This window comes from Montipora foliosa, chromosome 7 (assembly GCF_036669935.1).
Source record: "Montipora foliosa isolate CH-2021 chromosome 7, ASM3666993v2, whole genome shotgun sequence".
Classification (NCBI taxonomy): domain Eukaryota; kingdom Metazoa; phylum Cnidaria; class Anthozoa; order Scleractinia; family Acroporidae; genus Montipora; species Montipora foliosa.
Genome location: NC_090875.1, coordinates 22,608,946 through 22,626,323, shown reverse-complemented (window position 1 = coordinate 22,626,323; position 17,378 = coordinate 22,608,946). Strand labels below are relative to the sequence as shown.

The 17,378-nt window shown below is 37.9% G+C and overlaps 1 protein-coding gene and 1 long non-coding RNA gene across 2 annotated transcripts; one reads left to right on the top strand and one right to left on the bottom strand.

The window, feature by feature from the left end:
* The first annotated feature begins 342 nt into the window (after positions 1-342).
* LOC138011373 (fibrous sheath-interacting protein 1-like) lies at positions 343-10,676 on the top strand. The gene is made up of 14 exons (XM_068858343.1): positions 343-580; positions 1,295-1,355; positions 2,222-2,267; positions 2,568-2,614; positions 2,955-3,215; positions 4,216-4,378; positions 4,474-4,569; positions 5,803-5,945; positions 7,355-7,453; positions 7,575-7,663; positions 8,510-8,603; positions 9,239-9,272; positions 9,577-9,692; positions 10,095-10,676. The coding sequence occupies exons 1-14, from the start codon at positions 558-560 to the stop codon at positions 10,347-10,349; spliced, it is 1,527 nt and encodes a 508-aa protein (XP_068714444.1). The 5' UTR covers positions 343-557; the 3' UTR covers positions 10,350-10,676.
* LOC138011374 (uncharacterized) lies at positions 8,975-14,954 on the bottom strand. Its single transcript, XR_011124708.1, has 2 exons — positions 14,744-14,954; positions 8,975-10,272 (listed from the first exon to the last, which is right to left on the bottom strand). It is a non-coding gene; the product is annotated as an uncharacterized lncRNA (long non-coding RNA).
* Positions 14,955-17,378: the final 2,424 nt, after the last annotated feature.

The following is a 17,378-nucleotide window of genomic DNA, read 5'->3' as shown; positions in this document are numbered from 1 at the left end:
GTAAGCGGCGTATAAGCTTTTTTAACACTTGAAAAACGTCCCAGAAAACACTCTGCTTAGTTTTGAGGAAACAAATCACCCAAGTGTATTATAAAAGTAGACTTAACGACATTTTGAAGGAAAATAGAGAAGAATTAAGAAAGAAGAATAAACGACACTGTTTACAGCGGCCATTTTACTCCTTTTTTCTCGGCTGTAAGATAGATTCCCGCGCTTTTTTCCCGCTCTTTCGTACTGGGGACAGCTGCCTCGATTCTAAGACAAACGAATAAGGTTGGGTTGAGTCCCTATTCCCGAAGGGAACCATACAATACGGGAATTATCCCGCATAGCTGGCTTTGTAACCGCGTACGTGATCCAACATGGCGGTGCACCTGAACTGAACTTGTGTACATGTATTTTTCAAGATTGCCGTTTTTATAATTTTTTCTCTAGTAAATGGTGAGCACATTCCGACGTTGAGACCTCATTATACGACCCTGGAATTGTGAACGTCTTATGGAATTGAGAAAAAATGGTACTATGGCATAGTTCGAAACAGCTGATGCGAAGTTGTCATGGAAATTGTATCAGAAGGAAGGTCAGCTCTCAAACGTAAAAGTGAATACTGCATTAGACTTCCATTTTGGTTATGTGAATAACGAAGTTGATTGTTAAACTGTCGTTAAATGTTTATCTTCAGTCAGCTTTAGGAAATTGTTCCTCTCTGACATTATCTGTAGCAAAAACGAAAAAAATCCCACACACTAGTCGAATTAACAAATTGATGTCAGTTTTTCATGCGTCTGTCCTGTTATTGATCATGAATTTCGTCATAACATTGTCAAAGCAGCTGTGAATTCACGAGGCGATAGCCGAGTGGATCCGCAGACTACTTTAACAAGGTAATGACGAAATTCATTGTCAATAACAGGACAGACACGTGAAAAACTGACATCAATTTGTTTTTTACAACAGCAAAAAGGCAGAGGAGTCAAAATGAAGGCAAAACATGAGAAAAACGTGAGACAAAAATGCGAGAAACTTCAATCTGATGCGAGCAATATCGCGTCAATATCGCATAAATTATAAATTTGTTCAAGGGCATGGAGTTCCCGGTATTGTGGTCTGGCCTTTCCTCCAGCAACGTAGTTGAATTGGCATAATCTTGTGAATGAACTACTGATCAATGAGACAACATAACAGCGAAAACAGACAGTGGTCAAATTGAAGGTGTCCAAGTGGTGAAACTGGTAAACCTGGTAAACTTCATTGGTGCGAGTTTATTTATTCCCCACTTTATTTTTCTTAACAGCTTGGAATCTATCAGTAGGCCTGGTAGCTGTGATAGTGTTAGAGCAAGCAGAGATACAAAGGTATCTTATTGTCCTTATTAATGCGGTAAAGTAAGGAAGTGAACTCCTTGAGATGTGAACTATGGAGTTGTTTATCTTTGTTTTTCTCACCCTGTCATTATGACAACCTTATCCCATCCTGGGTGTGTACAAATATGGGCAGGTACAAAAGTCGGACTGAATAAAGTTGGATCGTTCACCTCGGATCAAGCGAAAAATGGTTTTGTAAGCCAAAACTATTTGACGTTTCTGCCAATTTCACCAAGGTTAGCTTAAAGATTAGGGCTAGGGTGATTCTTGAGAGGCAGAAGATGGGTTTCGCCACCTGGAGCAAAGCTGTTACCTCTGCATGAGACAGAGCGGGTTGGAGGAGACAAGTCCACGGCCCTATTCTCCCAGAGGAGACATAGGAAATAATTCAAGTCAAAGTATCATTTTTCTTACGTCGACTGAGGTGAGCAATCCAAGTTGATCCAGTCTGACTTTTGTACTTGCCTGAAAAGTATCGTACTACTGTTTGGCATCGCTTGCGAAGATGCACTTGCATTGACAAAGGAAAAGTTCTACCTGTGTCATCAAGCATTTAAGCCTGGAGGGCTTTTTCTGTTCAGTGGGCTAATTTGTATCTAGGAGGTTTAGAGACTCATATAAGAGACTAGGATATTCCTCCTACATCCAAAGGACTCCTGGATATCTGCAAGATTTTATATAATATGATAAATGTGTTTAAGTTGTAGAATAGATCCTCTCTTTGACATGCTTTAATGACCACCTTTGGCACAGCAAAAGGTGATTGGTCAAGGAATGAGAGCTAATGACTAGCACTAAAATTAACCTGAACTGTCAGGAATAAAATCATAATCAACTCAATTTGTTACCTCTGCCAGAAACATGGACAAACCATGGGATTCCTAGAAGAACTTCCACCAGAGGGTAATGATGTATTATCCATAGTATTTAATCAGTTTAACTTTCTGAAATCATTATAATAGTAAGATATGAAGTATCGAGTCATTATTTGTTTTCCTTATTTCATTTTTTTTTCTTGTTGTACTGCACTTTAGAGCACCTTTTTTATTTTATTCAAGTGTTTACAGTTAATAAGACGTGTACTTAAGGCACAAAATAGAAAACTAATACAAGTTACTGATGCAGCTTGAATTGTGCACGTAACATTCATGTGACTTTCAGTATTCATATATAGTCACAAAACTGTTTTTATTTTATACATAGTTGTCTCGTTAAGCTTTGATGAAGATGTTGAGTCAGAGGATGATTTGGTGGGTGGAGACAATGGTCTTAAATATTTACTGTGTATTTTTCAGAGGTAGAAAATGTTCTTACAATCTTATTTTGTCCAGACAGGCTTACCTCCAGTTTATTGAGGTAGAGTACTTGTAAAACTAGCTTGATAGATGGCTTCTACTGTAAAAAAAAGAATTTACATTTTTGTTACATGTAAATCATAAGGCAATGCTTTGAGGTTGCTGCTCGCCAATGTTGAAGCCCATTTCTTGGCAACTTCTTTGGCAAATTATTACTCCATTACAGTGACTCTTTTAATTTCATATCTCAGACCCATTCATTATTTATATCATTATCTCTCCTTGATTGTAACAGATCATATCTCCTGTGGAAAATGATGTCATTATTGAAGATATTTATGAGGGAAGCACAGCAACACAAAGGAGTGTTGCCAATGAAGATATAGGTGAAGGTGTTAATTTGTCACAAGAAAGCCCATCTCAGAAAAGTGGTGATGTGGTTAAACACACTTTATCTGAAGATGAATGTTGTGTTGAGACAGAGATTGACCCTAAAATAAAGAAAGGATTGGAGAAAATACGGAAACTGGATGCCATTTTAGCAGAGAAGCTAAAGGTAAATGTTTAAGAGTTGTTAGTAGGCTTCAGGATCTAGTTGGTTTTCTGTTCATTTCTTTAAGCATTATAGGCAGAATAAAAAGCAGATGCGCGTGAAATTGCTATCCGAGGATTAAAGTCCCTATGACGCTAATTTTTTCCCTTTTGTTTAACTTTTCGTTTCAAATATCTATAGTGTCTGGAGTGTAGTACCTCCAAAAAATTTACCCTGCAGTGTATCCAGGCTTGTGTTTTAGCACGCGTTTGATTTATATGCAAAACATTTTGGCTGAGCCAGTTGGGCACTCATAACTAATGATGTCAAAGAAGTAACTTGATTGCATCTCTTCAGAAAGAAATGTGCAAAAAAGTAAGAGTAGAAGACTTGCCGAAAATCTAGAGCTTTTCATTAATTTATAGAAATGTTGGACAATAGTTACCCTTCGAGGAGGCAGTGTGGCCCAGTGGTTAGGGCGCTTGCCTTGAGATCCGGAGATCCCGGGTTCAAGACCCGCTCTGACCACTCGCTGAATTTGTTCCTGGTAGTCCCTGGTTCAACTTGCCAGCTGCACTTGTAAATAGCCAACTGGTTTGCCTCCGGCCAGTTGGGATTCTTAACAGTTAATGTTGTTGTGTTCTGTTGTTTCGTTGATTGTTTCATTGGCCCTGAAAAGCCCCTATGGGGAGTGGTCAATTAAGTATGTAATTGTAATTGTAATGTTTTGACTATTCAGTATGGAATCACATTCTCGACTTCACAGACATTATAAATATTAAAACGAAAAGTTAAAAAACACTGAAAAAAATAAGCGTCACAGGGACTTTAAGTTCTTTTGTGATTTAGAAAACATCCCAGGTAATATTTCACTCCATCATGACTTCATAAATCTCAGACTAAGTGTTTCTGAAAATATTTCCACCTAGACTGTGCATTGGGAAAACCTGCTCTTACTTCATCCCTCATTTAACTTGTCACCTTTGCAATATTAATAATAATAATATTTTTCCTCTTGTAACAGAAAGAAAAAGATGTTAAAACTTTCAGAAAGCAGCTGGAAAAGAGATGGAGAGAAGAAATCAGCCAACTGGACCAGATTAGAGAAAAGGAAGGACATGGAAAAATTGAACTGAGTGTTGGACATGCACTGGCTCTTGGTCCACCAACTGACAACGACCAACCAGGTTTGATAGTGATGATGATAATGGTGGTTGTGATGATGATATATCTTTAAAATATTAATAATTCCATCCTGACAATTTGTAAAATTATGTTTTAGATGAAAGCGTGTCAGTGCCAGTCACACCTGTGTTTGCGACTCAACCTGGTCTTGTCCACAGTGAGCGTGATAACATCCTGTCTCCTTCAGGAAGAGGTACAACTTTACTGGCTACAGCTGTTTGATTCATTGACACTGGTTTCAATAAGTATTGACAGCCAACCAAAAGCGTTGACTACTTCAATCAGAGAAGTCGGCTACTTTTTCCCTGAGTTGATGTATTGAAGACATATTTCAAACTTAAAGGGGCTATGCCACATTATTTTGGGGTGTTTAGGGGAAATCTTTAGTTAATCACGAGTTTAAACCAACCTTTATCCAGGTGATTTGTCATAAACTTGAAAAACGTTGGGCCGACTTTTTTCAAGATTACCCAAATGCAGTCTGTCTTAATCGTGTCCATTTGTGTCCATCCATTCTTCTTTTTCCTTTTGCTGTTACAGTAGTCGTTTTATGTTGTTCAACAGTTTTTAAGTGGTTACAGCAATGTTTCATTGTACCTTTTTGGGTGTCATGAAATTACATCATTTTGCGTGACAAAGCCCCTTTAACCCTTTCAGCCCCGTGGGGTTCCCCATTGACGAGTAAAATCGTCTGGCGTTAGACAGAGTAAAATCTATAAGTGGCACTCTCGGGAGTGAAAGGGTTAATGGGGACATAGTTTTTGAGTGAATCTAGCTGTTGTTAACCCTTTCACCCCCGTGGGGTTCCCCATTGATGAGTAAAATCGTCTGGCGTTAGACAGAGTAAAATCTGTAAGTGGCACTCTCGGGAGTGAAAGGGTTAATGGGGACATAGTTTTTGAGTGAATCTAGCTGTTGTTAACCCTTTCACCCCCGTGGGGTTCCCCATTGACGAGTAAAATCTATAAGTGGCACTCTTGGGAGTGAAAGGGTTAAGATTGAAATTCATTTTGACAATGACAGCACTTGGTTGCTCTGCTCAATCTAGCTGCCAATAGACCCATCTCCAAAATGGTGGCAACAGATTTGATTGAGTTAAAATTGAACTGAATGAAAAACTGATACCAGAAATAGAAAGAGCACCTTTACTTTAGTAACCCCCAATAATACAAACGTCTTATGTTTTCTCAGATGATAGGTGTAATATCAGCTGAGAAAATATAAGACGTTTATATGATTGGGGGTTACTAAAGTAAAATAACTCTTTCTATTTCTGGTATCAGTTTTTAATTTTAACTTATTTGAATTTTCGGCCGCCATTTTGGAGAAGGGCCTTTATAATCTTAGTGTGGATACTGCACTTTTGTGATGCTCACGACCAGAAAATCCTGAAGATTTCTCAAAGTTTATTCACTTGTGATTGTAGAAACAAACTCCAGCTGTGACTCCTGGGCAGAACAAGACATTGATGAAGTGGAAAGTAAAAGCACAAAGAGAATGCGCAAGAGAAAAGGAAATAGGTCCAATATGAAAGAAAAGGAACAGAACTTTGTGAAACGGAACATTGAGGTAATCAACTCTGAACATTTTTTAGTTAATTTTTTGTACTGTGTTTGCATTAAAAGCTTTTACAAATTCAACAGGTCCAAATTTCAAAGACTGAAAATCCAGTCAAATCAAATAAGAGCAGAAAAAGCAGAGAAAGCAATACAATAAAGATACAATTCATGCTTAATTGACCACTCCCAATAGACGTTTTCATAATGGCGGCCCAATAAAATATTCTTTTGTTTTAATGTTGATAAGCCTTTCTAGCCTCGCTGCAATGCCCAAAATTCAAGAGAATAATTATGTTAACCAAAATGAGGCCAGTAGGTCCAATTAACATAAATAAAATAGAATATCAAATTGGTTGCCATTTATGAAATTGGTCTATAGGGGCTTTTCAGGGCCAATGAAACAATCAACTCAACGACAGAACAGAACAACAACAACAACTGTTAAGAATCCCAACTGGCCGGAGGCAAACCAATTGGCTATTTACAAGAGCGGCCGAGAGGTTGAACAATGGACTACTAGGAACAAATTCAACCAGTCGCTAGAATGGGTCTTGAACCCGGGAACTCTGGATTTCAAGGCAAGTGTCGTAACCACTGGTCCGCACTGCCTAGGAAAAGCAAAATAGAGAACTAAATAATAATAATAATAATAATAATATTATTATTATTATTATTATTATTAATAATAATAATAATAATAATAATAATAATAATAATAATGGAAGTTTGCTTTCACACGATAATGTTTAAAGCTGAATACATGTAGCTTGTGGGGTTGTGCACAAATGAAATGAAATCAAATTAATACATATGAAATCATATTGGTTCTTGAGGAGAGGGGAAAACCAGAGTACCCGGAGAAAAACCTCACAGAGCAGCTCTAGTAGAGAACCAACAAACTCAACCCTCATGTGATGCCAGATCTGGGAATTGAACCTGGGCCACATTGGTGGGACGCGAGTGCTCTCACCACTGTGCCACCCCTGCTCCCCCAAGCCTCAAGCCAATTTCTGATGTCCAGTCCAGGAAGCGAACCCATGACCACTTGTAGAGGCTTAGTGCTCTCTTATCTGGGCAAACCCTGTTTCTCTGTTAAAGATTATCAACATGGAAAATGAAAGAAAGCTCCATAAACTAGAAAAAACCCAGATATATTGGAAAACAAATCCATGTGTTCAAGGGATACTTGCATATGGACAATATTATTGTGCTCCGATCTACCTACTCTTGATCTCCTAGTTGAAACAATAGTGCTTTAAAAATGTCCCAGTCCCCCTTTTATCACTAAACTGACTGTTGCGAACATATAGCACTATGATGTGTGTTGTTTAAGATCTTCCTTCCTCTCTCTCCTTACTCCTAAGAGCAATATAGTTCATATAAAGTACAGCTGTATAACGCAACACATTCCGTCTGTAGCTTGCAGCTGATGCAGGAAGTGTGATTCCCATGACAGAGGCTGAAAAGAAGAGGTTAGAGGAGCTTCTTTCAGATGAAACGGATCTCTTCATGATTGAGGTATGCTGGTAATGTCAGCCAATTGACTACTTCATTGGACAAAGCATCAACTTTAAAAAAACATGATAGCTTGTTCGTTGAATCACAATTATTACTTTTTGTTTGTTTTCTATATTTTTAGAATGCTTATGTTGAAGGACTTGCACTTCCTGAAGGAGAAGGATACACTTTAGACACTGAGTCACTGGCCTCACTTGCCGAAATTGATAGGTATTTATTAACAAACACTTAATTACAAAAGACAAAATGCCAAGCAACTTTCTTAGCACAGGCTCATTATGTATAGGGAGTAATGCACTGTGAGAAGGGTTTGTTTTTGTAATTTAATAACTTTTTTTCCACACTTATACATGTACATCTTTAACAAATTACTTGATCATAAAGTCTACAATAACGATTAATGTGGTTAGTTTGATTATAAACTAACAAACTAACTACAGTATTACAACAATTACGATTATTTGTCTGTACTAAGTTGATTCCCTCGTAGTTGCTTAGCGATGGGCAAAAGAACAATTTAGAAATCAAAGTCCTAGGCAGGATACGAACCTACGACCTCCGTAACATCAGAAATTACAAATCAACGTAGGTTAAAATCATTTTGACCTGAGATCAAATGTGCTCCTAACCAGTTGCCCTATATGAAACGTAATATGTGAGTGACAAATTAAATTAAATTATATTCGAATTCTATTCCTGTCATTAGAGTGGCTTTCAATTAATTTCACATTTTTAAAGCTTATTGATAGGCTTTCTAAGAATCTCATGCTACATTTTCAGCCAATCAAAGCCAAAAGCGAAACCAGTAGACCTTATTTGTGACATAGTTGGACTGGAATGAGCATACAAGTGAGGGGAAACAATTTGCATCTGCATCGGCCTCCATTCCATGCTCGCTCCAGTATTTCCCGCACTTAATGCTGGCTGCTTTGTTTGATGATTGGCTTCTGTGATTGTCAACACCAATTGTGATTGGCCAATTTTGGCCAATACATTAATTAAATTTGAAAACAGTTCTATAGGTCTGATATCTTTCTCCATTTCATTGCATTGAAGCAAACTACAGGAACTTGTTCCTCAGGAGGAGATGGACCTGCTTGCATCGCAGGAATCATGGAAAACCATTGCCGATTCAAGACACTCCTCTCATGTAAATACAACAGAAAGTTGATTTATTTTAAAAGGATTTTAAATGGAGTGTTTTGAGTAATTATTGTGCAATTATTTTGGTGTGCTTTACAGTTGTTAAAATCGCAATTGTTGAAATGGAGAATGTTATAGGCCATTTCCGAGTTCATGTCTGCCTCCTCTTTAAAGCGAGTCTAAGTGCGAAGTTTTTCTTATGAAAATCAGTTTTCATTCATATGAAAAGTAGAACTAATTACAATCCAAAAAACTTCGCACTTAGACTCGCTTTGAAGAGGAGGCAGACATGAACTCGGAAATGACCTATTATTGACCCTGGTAAGTGATTGAGAGATGTAGCATACCAGTTATTGTTTACAGTCAAATGTGAATGAATTACAAATGCTAACAGGAGAGCTTTAATTGCACGCATGTTAAAGAAATTTGATTGTAAACGTCATTCTCCCCGCCGTCATTTGGTCACGGGACCTTTAGATCGGAGAACGAGGACAACTAGCAGTTCTGAGCATGCGCACTTCGAAAACTGTCAGCCCCCAAACCTTATGCGCATGCCCAGTACGGAAAACCCGTACTCATTGCAGTCTTCGTCCTCTTTTCTAAAGGACCCTATTACCAAGACATCATGTGTATTTGTTGCAGGACTCAGCGAGTGGAAAAGATGTTGAAAACTTGGGTAAGAGACTTCCATACTGTTTTTGCTTCAGTTGCTAGCAATCTTAACTTAGCCTGTGGAGCTAGCAGTATTGTTGGTATAATTATACTCCATTGTCATCTGTGTCTCTAGAGATTGGTTGCAAACCATCTACTCATAAAATCGTAGAAATCCAGTTATTGGACACCATTCCCATATTGTACAATTTGAGTAAGTGAAACAATCGCAAAGTACATAAGATAGCGGAAAGTTATATCTTTCAAGTGATGTTTTCCATAGTGCCGTAGTCGTTAATGTCTAAAAGTCCCAATACAATATTTTGCAGGACTCGGGGAGAGAATTCTCAGAGAAGACAAAGAAATGAGAGAAATGAAAAGAAGATTATTGGCTATTGAAGCTGACCTACAATCTCTTTACAGGGAGAATAACGATGAATCTGAGGTAAGGAAAGTGCTTTTAGAGTCGATTATCGTTAAGTAAAAATGTAATCCCTGTCATCTGGTCTTGCACTCTATCCCCTCCAACCGTCTCTATCTTACATAGCCGCTAACAGTACTTTCAGAAGGCAGCCTATGTCACTTCGCCGATAGCCTGCAATTGGGCTCTCCGAGGGACTGGGCTTGGGTTGGTTGTGTTGGTTCACTCCCATCACAAAGACAGAGACCTCGCAGGCTACCTCGCAGGCTACCTCGCAGAGGCAGGCTACCTCGCAGAGAAAAAGTCGCGGATTGACCCACATGGGTGGGGTCATTCATCTACTTGGACTTCCTCGCGTTTAATTTTGAGCATACCAAATCAAAACTATCCTGGAGTTTAATAAGACGTTATTTTGTTTTCTCTCAGGTGAGCTTATCTGATGAGATTTTAGCAAAACTAATCGGTGGCAGCTCCAGAACAACATCGCGAAGCACAACCGTATCGGAGAGTGTAATTTCAGCCCTGTCCACGTGTAGAACGGATGAGCAAACGCCTCAACACACTCCTGCAGCAATACTGGATAGTGAGATGCGTGAAACAAGACCTGAAAGTGTTCAAAGCACAAGTACTGTTGTTAGAAGCGAGGACATGGAGGGATCATCCAACAGTCAAGAAACTTAAAATAAAATAGTGAAACATGATTCATATCATGCACGCCGAGCAATGCGGGACCAATACTGGCGAAAGTAACAATCGGGCCTAGAAACGTTCAGGCATTGTTGTTTCTGTTGGGACAAATGAAGATCGACCAAGTAGTCATTGAGAAATGACTCCAGTCACGTTGTGAATAGAAATACTGTCCAAACACAGTTAACTTATTTTTATGGGCTTTTATACGGTCCGTCACTTTTGGTGTTTCACTTTGTACATTTGTACATATTGCCTGCAATACATTGTTTCGGTCAGTCGTGAGGTAGTGTCAAAGATATAATATCATTTTCAGTCAAAGTGCAATTGACCTTTATTTGTTGAACAAACTGTTATTTGTGGTTGCAAATTTGAAACAACAAGTGGGTATTACTGAAAGAAATGAATGTTTAAAGTGTGGGTTATAGACGGCATCAAATCAAAATTATAGACGCACTGAAGTGCGCGGATAACTTCTATCTTCCGTTTATAACCCGCACTTCAAACATACATTTCTTCCCTTCATCATTCCTTTCATGTGTTCCCGTGAGACCAAGAAAGGAGCACTCAGATTTTTAACGAGTATCGTCATGTCATCAGTGTCTGAACTGGAATCTAAGATTTTCGTATCCGGTTCGAAATTCAGCTTCCTTGCTGGAGGAAAGCCCCGGCCACTCAAACCAACCCTTTCTCGTTCCCGGCTACACGGCTATAGGACTACGGGGCTACGTGACTACTCGGCTTCTTAACAAGGTTGCAGCTAAGTGTCCATTGCACTTTAATCTCTTGCTTGCATCAGTGACTATTGGTATAACTGAAAGTCTTTTGTTTTTTTTTTAACTTAGCCTCGAAGTCGCGTAGCGGTGTACCCACAGATTGCTCGCTTGCGCCAAACAGAGGTGTTGCGTGGCCATGGAGCCGCTATGTTTTTGAGTGCCTGACTCCTCCCTTATTATGCGCCGATTACCTCAAAACTTCCACACCCCCCCCCCACCTCCTTGGACATTCGAACTTGTGAAGATTGGATCGTTCAAATTCCCGCCCCCTCGGGCCAAAATGGTGTTCAAATGCCCTACCCTATTGTCGGATTTGTCTGTCATACCCTACTAAAGAACAATCGTCGTCGGCTCCTGCCTTCTTTAATAATTAAAGACCTTTTGAAGACCTTTTTTGTAAGCCAATCGGTCACAAATGCTACACCTCTTCCTTTAAACTCTTCCATCTCGTCCAAACACGTGTTTTATAGATATTAGCAACTTCGGCGCCGAAAACAAATCATTTGAAACCTGACACTTACGGTTCAATTTTCCCCACCCCACGCAGGGAAAGGTCAAATTCCCCACTCCCCGAGCACAGAGGATAGTCAAATGCCCATGGTTGCCCGTGAGGGGTGGGGGGGATGTTGAAATTTCAATTTGATCGGCGCATTATTTGGCAAACGGTTACACTTTCGTGTCCAAGTACACTAAATGAAAAATCCCCTTAAAATTCCTTATGCAATGCAGTACTCAAGGTCATCTGCCAACACATTACATCAATACTAGTTACTTTATATAGTCTACCGTCAATATCTGTTACTCCTCATCTCCATCCGTAATTTAACGTTACTAGTCGTTACTACTCATCACTATACGTTACCACACGTTACTAGCAGTCACCACTCGTCACTAGACGTTACTGCACATCACCAGCTGTTACTACACGTTACTAGCAGTCACTACTCGTCACTAGACGTTACTACACATCACTACCCGTTATTACACGTTACTAGCAGTCACTACTCGTCACTAGACGTTACTGCACATCACCAGCCGTTATTAAACAATTATTGGATGAGGTTGAGCATGATATCATGAATTATCAAATTATCTGTGTTATCTGCCAAAGCACAGACACGACAATAATTGTTTAATAACCGCTGGTGATGTGCAGTAACGTCTAGTGAAATTAATGTAGGGTACAAATAAAGGTTGTTGTCTTACAAATTATTATTGCTAGGTTCCAACACAGCACAGCACTGCTCTAGGGGGGAGGTGACATTTATAAAAATATTTAAAGCTCTACCCCACTGACTTTAAAGGCATTTTGTCAGAGCTGTTTTGACAAATGCCCTGGGATCCCAAGGGGTTGACCCCCCAGATGGCAGCTGATACCTGCATTAAAGTGTACCTAAGCAGAAACAGCCATACATGTAAGTCAAAAAGTGACTTTGCCAAGTGCTTGAACTAGAGATGCAGATTGGTAAGACTTCATGTTAACTATCAACACTCTATTGTTAAGAGAAAGCAGTTGCTGGTTTCTTTGGTCATACTGCCTGAATGTACACATAGCTCACGTTTCTTAACAGAGGTATCAGGTATGCATACTGGCCCTGCACACCCTGCAATGATTGAATGCAACCTGTCATCTCCGCAAACTTACAACAACTACACTGAATATATCAATTATGCATGAGTATTGGAGTAGGAATCTGCAGGGAAAATGATCTGAATGGGTCAAGAAAGCTCAAATTTTCTTTCATTCACATTCAGCAATAACAGATCCAAGGTCTGCAATTAAACTGATGCATCCTGTTCATGAGACTATTTTGTTCAAAACAGCATTACATGGAGAGAATTAAGGAGAAGCTTTGACAACCTTGGTGTTTATTGCATTACCTAAATCAACGATCTATATTAACAAGAATCTAAGCAAAAAAAAAAATAAATAATGAACAAACTCCAGCTGACAATATTTACTGTAAACAATTTCGAATTCACCTTCTGCCAGAAATCCTTGTCAACCTTCACTTCAATATAATCGTCAGCTCAATCTGTAGAATCACTTGGATACCTTCGATTTTCTATTTCCTTCTCTTTTACAGGAATTACTAACTTAAAGTATTTATCTCCTTTTTTGGCCCTTAACTGCCGCTTGGCAAAAGGATTAGTGATGAATGCCCAGGGAACTCCCAAAAATATTGGTCACACTATTTCCTTGATGCTTGAGCTTCTATAGTGAAAGTTTGGCCATCACATATTAAACTGGAAGTATTTTAGTTTGTCTTCCAAGCTTTTGTCTTCCCATTCTTTGTATACTGGACTTAATAATGAGAAAATGACGAGGTCAGGTGAATTGCATGTTAAAAAATGAGGACTGATCTAAGTAGTCGAATTACAAAAAGGCATTTCTAAATACAGAGCCATAACAGCCGAAGGAACTTCACAGCAGTGATGCAGTGCAAGGCTGCTTTATTATTTTATCCTCAATTTCTTTATCTGTTAATAATTTCATTGCATCATTTAACTTAAGACATTAAAATTCTAGCTTCACCAATTGCCTCGCCTGACTGTAAACAAAAGTGCACTGTCTCCTAGTTGTTTTACAATCATAGAAAGAACAAGGGCACCCAACGAGCAAATTAAACCAAACGCCTTTGAGAGACATTTCTAGATTCCTTGTAATGAATAAAGACTGTCAAAGGAGATGTTTTTATCACCTAGGGTTAGGGTTAGGGTTTGGATATCTCAGCTGAAAATTGATATGATATCTTCATTTCAGAAATTGCTAGGTGAACATTAACTTCTCACAAACTCCAACCGAACCATACTTGCTCATCTGAAACTGCTAGGTCACCTTTTTAAGTGCCAGAAATTGCAAAAATATCCCTTCCAAAAAGGGAATTACTAAACAACAAAAAAGTAAAACACCGAAACAGTAACATGAGGCACCAAAACACCATGTATGATCCCACCATACATTGAATACTAACCGACAAAGGTTGGATTTGAGATTAAATATCATTTTAGGCCTAATTAGGCCGTTTTGGTGTTCTGCTGTTTCGTTATTTAAATTATAATGTCCTTCCTGAAAAAATAAGGGACTACTTCTCCCATGGTTGCGAATCTTTAAGCGAGGTTTTAAGAAAGAAATATGTAGCTGTCTGGCAACGTAGAACCAACATTCTTGGAACAGTTTCACCGTCCCAAACACATATTTCACCAAAGATTACCGTTGGGTGCCACTAAAAGAAGCTATCTATATTTCACCTTTAAAGCTAGAGCGAATTAAAAGTGCAGTTACATTGGAAGCCACCTGTTTAACACTTGTGCACGCACACATGTTAATGTTATGTTATGTTATGTTATGTTATGTTATGCAACTTTGTATCGCCTTTTCAAAATGTAACGTTCTTAAGGTTCTCCGATAATTATTGTAACGTATCTGAGACGGACAGACTCGAAGCTTAAATGAAACTGATGGTGGCATGAGTCAAATGCCGAAACATATCTTTAAAAGTTGGTTCGTGTGTCTTAAATTTATTTTCACTTGATTTCATATCAGCAGTTCAATATATGATTCACTTCATAAGCTTATATCATTTCATTCATTAAACAGAAAGAGTTTACCTCACCCTTTACGCAGAACTTCATTCGGGTTCTCTTGTTCGCTGCGGAATCACAGATCTAATGACGTAATCATCTAATCGGCCCTAAAAGTACTCCAAAACACTCAGAATCTCGCAGTGCAGATCTCGTTGTGCTTCACGAGAAATAAAAGAAAAATGCCTTGAACCATCGACATCGGCCGCCATTTTGTTTTTTATATCACTTTGACTCCGCTGACCATTGAGACAGTCGTCACAATAGCCGTATTTATATTTCTTGTGATGACATATATCTGACAAGTATCCTGAAATTCAAAAAATATATGTATCATGAAAAAATATATGTATCATGAAAAATATATATGTATCATAAAAAATATGTGTATCATGAAAAAAATATATGTATCATAAAAAATATATGTATCATGAAAAAATATATGTATCATGAAAAATATATGTATCAGGAAAAAAATATATGTATCATGAAAAAATATATGTATCATAAAAAAAATATATGTATCAGGAAAAATATATATGTGTCATGAAAAAATATATGTATCATGAAAAAATATATATGTATCATGAAAAATATATATGTATCATAAAAAATATATGTATCATGAAAAAAATATATGTATCTTGAAAAAATATATGTATCAGGAAAAATATAGATGTATCATGAAAAAAATATATGTATCATGAAAAATATTTATGTATCATAAAAAAAATATGTATTAGGAAAAAATATATGTATCATGAAAAAAATATAAGTATCATAAAAAAAATATATGTATCAGGAAAAATATATATGTGTCATGAAAAATATATCTATCATGAAAAAAATATATGTATCAGGAAAGATATATATGTATCATGAAAAAATATATATGTATCATAAAAAATATATCTATCATGAAAAAAATATATGTATCAGGAAAGATATAGATGTATCATGAAAAAATATATATATCATGAAAAAATATATGTATCATGAAAATATATATGCATTATTAAAAAATATATCTATCATGAAAAAAATATATGTATCATGAAAAAATATATGTATCAAGAAAAATATATATGTATCATGAAGAAAATATATGAATCAGGAAAATATTTACGTAAGTGTTGTACATGAAATGACTGTACCTCATCGGGTGGAGTTAATTTGACCTCGGACCCAAGCACCGTGTCGTGTTCGGTTATCAGCAGCTGTTAAATTCATCAGCTATCGTGGAATCGAAGCAGAAAATGCTCATTTCCAGGCTTATGTGCGGTGTAAAACGCACCAGTGACGTCAGAGCCCATAACCTCAGTCTTTAAGGTCTCCAGGGTCTTTACCGTCTATAGGGTCTATTGGGTGTCTGGATCTCTGGCTCTTTGACTCTTCTGGGGTCTCTGTGTCGCTGGGGTCTGTGGGGTCTCTGGGTCTCTGGGGTCTCTGGGTCTCTAGGGTCTCTGGGTCTCTGGGTCTCTGGGTCCCTGGGGTCTCTGGGTCTCTGGGGTCTCTGGGTCTCTGGGGTCTCTGGGGTCTCTGGGGTCTCTGGGTCTCTGGGTCTCTGGGGTCTCTGGGTCTCTGGGGTCTCTGGGGTCTCTGGGTCTCTGGGGTCTCTGGGTCTCTGGGTCTCTGGGTGTTTGGGACTCTGGCGGTTATAGTATGAAGGTTTGCCTAGTGACCTCTATTTTTCAAATATTATTTGCACTTAAAGCGTAAAATATGTGAAATTAAAAAAAAGAAAAAACCTCGGTGCGGATTTTCAATAACAACAACAACTTTATTTCAATTTAACAATTAATATTGAAAATACTAATAAGCTTGTACCCGACATGAAAGTTGCATTAGAACACTAACTTTATGTCTTAATCGTGGAATCTGTAAACGGACAAATACTAACATTTTCCTTGGCGTTTGTGTCTCTAATTGAAAACTTTGTGGAATATCATTGAAGTGTAACCGACAACATGCATTTACAGGCAATGTTACAGGTCAGATTACAGGTCACGCATCTTACACAACTTTCAGCCGTGTAAGAAATGCAACATTCGTGATTCTTGTTCGGGTTCGAGAGTACTGTTATAGAGCTCTCATCCCTCAAAGTCTAACTTTTTTTGGTAATTAATTAAGAATCACTGACCACGATATCTTTCACAATGATCATGCAAACGAACTACGTTTACCATGAACAAGAAAACCGCTCACGTCAAATATGACCAATGAAATTAATTCATTTTTCAAAACTGAAACAGCTTAGTTTTAAAATATGCACCAATTAGTTGAATGGTCTCAACTGATGTAATTGCCGTTGGAAACTTTCGCTTTATTATTAAAGCGGGAAACCTCTGAATTTTTGACTAGCACAATTTTACAACGAGAGCAAAAGAGAAGTATTTTACTCAGATATATTGCAACAATAATGAGCAATACTCAATACTTAATCACTGACTAAGAAATTAAGAATACAAAAGTTTTATCTACTATATTGATGTATGTACATCACTGTTACAGGTCAGGTTACAGGTCACACATCTTACACAACCTTCAAACATGTAACAAATGCAACATTCGTGATTCTTGTTCGGCCTCGAGAGTACTATTGTAGAGCTCTCACCCCTCAAAGTCTAACTTTATTTGGTTTTTAAAGATGACTGTAAAGACC